We start from the raw sequence: 7,500 nt of genomic DNA, 5'->3' as shown, positions 1-7,500 counted from the left end.
CACATTAACTTGATGTTAATTACAGTCTTTTGGCGTACAGAAGGTATTAATTATCAACACGCTTCCATTTCTAAGACAGGCTGCCAACAAGCTTTCTCTGTATTGTCATTAATAAAATAATTCATTTGTGAGTATTTTTGGACAAATTTGTATTCATAAATAAGTCAAGGTAGAGAATATTGAAAAACCTACAGTAGCATGCAACACTGACACCCCCCTCCTCGATTTTTCCTATGGTACTATTTAAAATTTGACCATTACTAAATTTCAGGTTGTCTTAACTATGTCTGCACTGAAAGTCAATCTATCACTTTGCAGTCTCACCAATGGGTCTATTTTTAGATGCACTTTGCGTGCAAAAATAAAGAGCCGACAATTTCAACCAATCAGAAGAAGCCATGTTAGGTTTTTTTTTTTTTTTTTTTTTCGGGGACATAACTGATTACAAGTAGACTCACTCATGCCATTATCTGTGTTTCGACTTATATAACAAAAAAAATCCAACAAACTGGTAAGGTTTATCATATCACAGCAAGCAAAACTATTGTGTTGGGATCGAAACTTAAAGTCTTAAGAGGCTCCATAATTATACTATTTCAACCAAGTGAGCTAATAATTGGACACCACCTTCTTTTTGAGGTGTAGGGTGAACGCTACCTCAAGATAAATGATAGTGTTCTAAAGGCGGAGATTGGTGCTTGAAGATGAAGACTTGTGGTGTCCTTGCTTCATCTCATTCAGGAATTAAGGATCACGAAGAATAACTGTGAGGTGAAAGGCAATATTCTCGCTGTCAATTGGTTGGCTGAAAAGCTGTGCTTGTTGCCAAGCAACATCTCCTTTCCCACCACTAAGGGTAGCTGTTAATTTCAGAGTCTTAGAACCACGCAGAACTGAAGTTGTTACTGTTTCATGTGCTGCAACATAAGAATATCGAAAATTACAGGCCGGGAAAGCAATGGCTTGAATACAAAACTTCTCACTGAAGCAAGTCAAAAGCTCTTCATCTGTACTTATACACCTTGTTCCAAAATGGCCACCATTTTTTTTAGTATTCTTTTGTTTCCTTGCAAATTAGCCTCGCTTTCACACACACATTCAAAACAACGAGGCCAGAATGGTGGTCATTTTGGAATAAGGTGTATGGGGCCGTGAGGTGGCAATAACAAGACCAGAACCAGTAATTTTCATCCACTCACAGCAAATGTAAACAATCACATGATCCAATTAGCAATACATTATTTTGCTGCAGCTGGTACTATCAAGTGTGTGTAACTTCTGGGTTTGGTCATGTTTCTGATTGGTTAAAAAAATGCTGCAAAACATATCAGTCAATCATCACCATAGCCGATCAACTGTCACTGTCTTTATTTATGCAACACCTGCACCCTCCTCCATGCGTAAATTAATGGTACTCTGCTATTCGATTAAGGCAGCACAGGATACCCACATACCATTGGCAAAATCCAATTGCTCTGCAATGTGGTCATCTCCCTCAAGTGTCCAATCGACTTGCCCAGTTCCTGATGTTGTAACCAAGGCTTTTGTAGTAACGCTATCAATTACAAGACCACTGGAAGAGAAATCCACCTGCCATGCGACCAGGCCTGTTGTAGAGCACGAGAGCCTTGCTAAGTGTTACGAAAAATAGTATTGCGTGACAAGCGTTACTGTCTAGAACCTTCGCGAGAGTTCGTAGTTTGTTTATATTTAGGTTTGTACGTAAGCGTTTCTAAATCGGTGTGTTTTGTAATCTTACTATAATTAGAGTGATTACTAATTTAGAAAGTTCTAGAAATTTATTGTCAGAGTATATAAGTAGACGAGTCCAAGCGGAGTGTTTTTCTAACTAGTTTTTCACAAGCGAAGAGAGTTGGCGTTGGCCGTGTTTAGTCAAGTGTGACAGAAGCTGTGTGCATTCAAGTTGGCGGAGGCCGTGTAAGTTTATCGAGTACGTGTTATTTAGAGTTTACTTCGTGGAAACTACGTTCATTTTTGGAATAAATCTTCTTGTTGTTGTTCCGACAACCCTGCGTTCAGTTTAGTCTGCAAGCTAACTTTCCTCAAAACACACGAACTCGTAACATTGGGGGCCTGGTCCGGGAGAGGAATTCATTTGTTTGCTGACTACAGAAACCAGGAAAGGACAATTCAAGAAAGAGTTACAGAAAAAGTAAGAAGAACTGTACGAGAGAGTATATTGTGTTTTTGCTGTGGAATACTGCTATGGAAACGGAAAAGCTTTTGCAGATGGGAAAAGAATTCGGATTGGAGGGAGAAAAGCTGCTCGAGTTTGTAGAGAAGCAACAAAAGTTAGAACAAGAAAGAGAAGAAAAACGCAGACAATTAGAACAAGAAAGAAGGAGGGAAGAGGAAGAAAAAGAAGAAAAACGTAGACAATTGGAAGAAGAACGAAGGAGGGAACAGGAAGAAAGAGAGGAAAAAAAGAGGCAATTACAAGAAGAAAGAGAAGAGAGACGTCGAATGCTTGAGGAGGATAAAAGAAAGGAAGAGGAAGAGAAAGAGGAAAGGCGCAGAAGAGAATACGAAGAGAGAGAAACTAGGCGACAAGAACGCGAACTAAGAAAATTGGAGATGGAAGCCGAGCTGTTGAAACAGAAAGAGGCTATTGAAGCGGCAAAAAGAGAACATGAGCTGGAGATTGCACGTTTGGCTGTGGAGAATGCTGACGGACGTCCTGAAGTGAGAGAGGATCGGGCTAAGGCACCTAAACTCCCCTCGTTTGTTGATGGTAAAGACGATTTGGACGCGTATTTGCAGAGGTTCGAGAGATTTGCCGAGACTGCTAAGTGGAAAAAAGATGGATGGGCATCGAAGCTCAGTGCTCTGTTGTCTGGACGGGCACTAGAAGTGTATTCACGTCTATCGGAGGACGCAGCTAAGGATTATGACAGGGTAAAGATTGCGTTAATGAAGAGATATGACCTTACCGAAGACGGCTATCGTCGAAAATTTAGAGCATCCAAACCAGAAATTGACGAAAGTCCGGAGCAGTTTATTGTGCGACTGGACAGATACCTGTTACGTTGGCTAGAGCTTTCGGATACTGCGGGAACCTTTGATGGTCTTAAGGACTTGATCGTGAAAGAACAATTTATTGACTCTTGCCCTAAGGATTTGGCAATTCACCTGCGAGAAAGGGCACCTGAGACTCTAGCAAAGATTGCGAAGGTCGCTGACCAGTACTTGGAGGCTCATGGTAAACATTTGTTCAGCTCAGCGAGCAGAAAGCCAACATTGCAGCCTGAGAGGGACGAAGCCAAGAACATGCAGATTAATCCACCAGCTCTGCATTGCTTTAAGTGTAACACCCGAGGTCATAAAGCTGTCAACTGCCCAACCCTAACAAGAAAGTGTTTCCTATGTGGTAAGCAGGGACATGAAGCTAGAAACTGTCGATCAGGTGGATGCAGATCAGGAGGACAAAGAAAGGATGGTAACCCTGTGCAGCGTGGTCAAGTGAGTGCCAGTTGTCTAGTTCAACCACCTGAGGATAAACCTACTGATGAAGAAGTTAAGGCCTGTATTAAAGATGATAAGCTGCTGTTAGCCTGTGGTAAGAAGATTCCATTGTTGAGTAGCGCTTGTATTGAACCGTTGACCGGAGTGAGAAGTAAAATGCCTGTCGTGAAAGGTAGAATTGGAGAGAAGCCTGTTGATGTCCTGAGAGATACTGGTTGTAGTGGAATTGTAGTAAAGAGGGACCTTGTACCTGTGGATCAGTTTACTGGCGAATTTAATGTTATGCTGCTCATTGACAATACGGCAAGGAAAGTTCCCATCGCAAAGATTGATGTTGATACACCTTATCTCAAGGGCCAAGTGGAAGCGCAGTGTCTTCCCGATGCTGTTTATGATTTAATTATTGGTAATGTACCAGGCGCAAGAGCCGCTGACGACCCAGACCCAAGCTGGCAAGTTCCTGTACAAGAAGCTTGTGCTGTAACCACGAGAAGTCAAGCTAAGAAAGCTGGAGAACATACTCCGTTGAAGGTACCGGATACCAAAGAAAGTCCTGTAGTTGATAGAGAAAAGCTCAAGGAGATGCAGCGTGATGACGAGAGCCTACAGAAATTTTGGGAGAAAGATGATGTAGTTGTGAGAGGCCAGGCTGAGATTTCATTTGAAGTGAAAGGTGGAGTTCTGTACCGCGTCTACAAGCACCCTTATGTGAACGGAGGTAAACCCATGAAGCAGGTTATGGTTCCTGTGCAGCTGAGAGGTCGAATAATGGAACTAGCGCACGGATCGATCATGGGAGGTCACATGGGAATAAAGAAAACGACTGATAAGATTCAAAGCGCGTTCTACTGGCCAGGCATTCAAGGGGACGTGACTCGTTATTGCAAGTCCTGCGATGTATGTCAGAAGACAGTTAACAAGGGTTCCGTACCGAAGGTTCCCCTAGAGAAGATGCCATTAATTGACAAGCCGTTTAAGAGAGTAGCAATCGACCTGGTTGGACCTATTGTTCCCCCGAGTGAGGACGGTCATAGATATATATTGACATTGGTCGACTTTGCAACTCGTTATCCTGAAGCTGTTCCGCTGAGGAACATTGATACTCAGACTGTGGCAGAAGCGTTGGTGGATATCTTTAGTCGTTTGGGAGTGCCTGAAGAGATCTTGAGCGACCTTGGTACGCAGTTCGTCTCTGAGTGTATGAAGGAAGTGACGCGGCTTTTGAGCATAAAGCAGCTCACTACGACCCCTTATCATCCTATGTGTAATGGTCTGACGGAAAAGTTTAATGGAACAATGAAGAGCATGTTAAAGAGATTGTGCAGTGAACAGCCAAGACAGTGGCATCGCTATATTAACCCGTTGCTGTTTGCATATCGTGAAGTTCCCCAGGAGTCTACTGGTTTTTCGCCGTTTGAGTTGCTGTATGGAAGAGCTGTCAGAGGACCGATGTTTATTCTCAAAGAGCTTTGGACGAAAGAGCTGGAGGAGCCTGAAGTAAAGAACAGTTATCAGTATGTGTTTGAGCTACGCGAGAAGCTTGAAGATACCCTCAAGCTGGCGCACATCGAGCTTCAGAAAGCCCAGAACAAAGGCAAGCATTATTACGACCGAAAGACTAAAGTCAGGAAGTTTGTACCTGGAGATAAAGTGTTAGTGCTGCTGCCGACCGACCACAACAAGCTCCTAATGCAGTGGAAGGGTCCATTTGAGGTTAGTGCTGTAGTTGGTCTCAATGATTATAGAGTGAGAGTCAAAGGAAAAGAGAGAGTTTACCATGCTAATCTACTGAAGAAGTATTTTGAGCGAGAGGATCCTGTTTCCGTTGGAGCAGTTGCTGTTGAAACGAACGCTAACATTTGTAAGAACGAACATGTTGATAGTGAAGTAGAAGAAGTTGACCCTGTGGATAGTATTGATTTTCTGGAGATTGGTGGTTATGTCGCGAAAGAGTCAGTCAAGGATGTAGCCATAGGAGAAAACCTTTCTCATGAGCAAAGAGCAGAGTTCATGGATCTTGCAAATGAGTTTCAAAGCTTATTCACAGAAGCCCCAGGCACAACAAGTTTGGCTCAGCATCATATCAAGCTTACATCCGACCAACCAGTTAGATCAAGACCATACCCAGTACCGTATAGCTTAAGAGAATCGCTGAAGAAGGACATTACAGACATGATGAAGATGGGAGTCATAAGAGAATCAAGTTCGCCGTATGCTTCGCCTGTTGTAGTTGTTAAGAAAAAAGACAACTCAAATCGTGTGTGCGTGGACTATCGTAAACTGAACAAGTTAACCGTGTTTGATCCTGAGCCTATGCCAACTGCTGAGCATTTGTTTCAGAAGTTGAATGATGACAAGTATTTTACCAGAATTGATCTGAGCAAGGGCTACTGGCAAATTTCTATTCCTGAGGAGGATATACCGAAGACCGCTTTTGTGACGCCTGACGGATCGTATGAATTCCTGAAGATGCCGTTTGGTATGATCAACTCCGCAGCGACCTTAAAGAGAGCCATGAAGAAGCTATTGCTTGGACTAGACAACGTTGAATTTTATTGGGATGACATTTTGGTTCACACCCGTACGTGGGAAGAGCACATCAAGGCGCTTCGAGAGTTGTTCAGAAGATTATTAGCTGCTGGAATGACCATAAGACCGACTAAATGTCTTTTTGGAGTCAACACCGTTGATTTTCTTGGTCACCGTTTGGGGGAAGGGTTAATTGGTCTTCATGAAGACAACGTGACGAAGATTAGAGATGCTCCAAGACCAATTACTAAGAAGCAGATAAGATCGTTCATGGGTTTGGCTGGATATTACAGAGATTTTATCCCAAACTTCGCAGCATTAGCAGCCCCGCTGTCAGACCTCACGCGTAAAGGCCGACCTAACAAAGTTGAATGGGGTGAGGCACAGGAGAAAGCCTATCAGAGTATCAAGGCCCTCCTAACAAAGGAACCAGTCCTTCGACTGCCAGATTCAAGGAAAACCTACTTTCTGCAGACTGATGCTTCAGACACTGGTATTGGCGCTGTATTAATGCAGAAACATGATGGCAAGCTATTCCCCGTTTGCTACGCAAGTAAGAAATTGTCAAGTGCGGAGCGTAATTATTCAACCATCGAGAAGGAGTGTTTAGCCATTGTGTGGGGATTCAAAAGGTTTCATCTTTATCTGTATGGAGTTTCCTTTGTGCTACAAACAGATCACGAGCCACTGAAGTACATGAACAGTGCGAAGTTTGCTAATGGACGGCTAATGCGTTGGGCTATGTTTCTTCAGAGTTACAACTTCAGAGTTGAGGCTATCAAGGGATCTGAGAATGTAGGAGCAGATTATTTAAGCAGAGTAGAGGAATAACTTAAGAGACACTTGACTGCCTCCTTAGCTAATTTTTCGTTGTTAGTAGAAATTTAGGAAATTTCTTCTCAAGAGGGGGTTATGTTACGAAAAATAGTATTGCGTGACAAGCGTTACTGTCTAGAACCTTCGCGAGAGTTCGTAGTTTGTTTATATTTAGGTTTGTACGTAAGCGTTTCTAAATCGGTGTGTTTTGTAATCTTACTATAATTAGAGTGATTACTAATTTAGAAAGTTCTAGAAATTTATTGTCAGAGTATATAAGTAGACGAGTCCAAGCGGAGTGTTTTTCTAACTAGTTTTTTCACAAGCGAAGAGAGTTGGCGTTGGCCGTGTTTAGTCAAGTGTGACAGAAGCTGTGTGCATTCAAGTTGGCGGAGGCCGTGTAAGTTTATCGAGTACGTGTTATTTAGAGTTTACTTCGTGGAAACTACGTTCATTTTTGGAATAAATCTTCTTGTTGTTGTTCCGACAACCCTGCGTTCAGTTTAGTCTGCAAGCTAACTTTCCTCAAAACACACGAACTCGTAACACTAAGTATGCCTGGGGAAAAAAGGGCAAAATATTGAGGATCTATTTTACAAAAAATGCATCAAACTATAAAAGACACTACTGTTATAGACTGAAACCAAGTTTTTGTCAACACTATAGAAGTGC

General features: G+C 42.5%; 3 protein-coding genes across 4 annotated transcripts in view; 2 read left to right on the top strand and 1 right to left on the bottom strand.

Moving 5' to 3' along the window:
• LOC137985505 (ESF1 homolog) overlaps nt 1–7,500 on the top strand; it is a 65,721-nt gene that overhangs the window by 21,008 nt on the left and 37,213 nt on the right. The window contains exon 17 of one of the 2 annotated variants that reach the window (XM_068833127.1): nt 1–134. This exon is cut by the window's left edge and continues 349 nt beyond it. The exons of the other annotated variant lie outside the window; for it this stretch is intronic. The gene's annotated coding sequence lies outside the window, so the exon portion shown is untranslated. Of the gene's footprint in view, nt 135–7,500 lie in introns of those variants that run through there. 2 annotated transcript variants of the gene reach the window in all.
• LOC137985429 (peptide-N(4)-(N-acetyl-beta-glucosaminyl)asparagine amidase-like) lies at nt 282–1,635 on the bottom strand (the record flags this gene model as incomplete). Its single annotated transcript, XM_068833052.1, has 2 exons — nt 282–917; nt 1,455–1,635. Coding segments are annotated over 2 exons (354 nt in total), but the record flags the coding sequence as incomplete, so codon positions are not given.
• LOC137985504 (uncharacterized) overlaps nt 1,488–7,500 on the top strand; it is a 9,030-nt gene continuing 3,017 nt past the window's right edge. Inside the window, exon 1 of the mRNA XM_068833126.1 lies at nt 1,488–7,228. Coding sequence (XP_068689227.1) covers nt 2,227–6,843 — 4,617 coding nt within the window. The 5' untranslated portion in view covers nt 1,488–2,226 and the 3' untranslated portion in view covers nt 6,844–7,228. The remainder of the gene's footprint in view (nt 7,229–7,500) is intronic.

Source organism: Montipora foliosa, chromosome 14 (assembly GCF_036669935.1).
Source record: "Montipora foliosa isolate CH-2021 chromosome 14, ASM3666993v2, whole genome shotgun sequence".
Taxonomy (NCBI): Eukaryota; Metazoa; Cnidaria; class Anthozoa; order Scleractinia; family Acroporidae; genus Montipora; species Montipora foliosa.
This window is presented reverse-complemented; position numbering and strand designations above follow the sequence as displayed.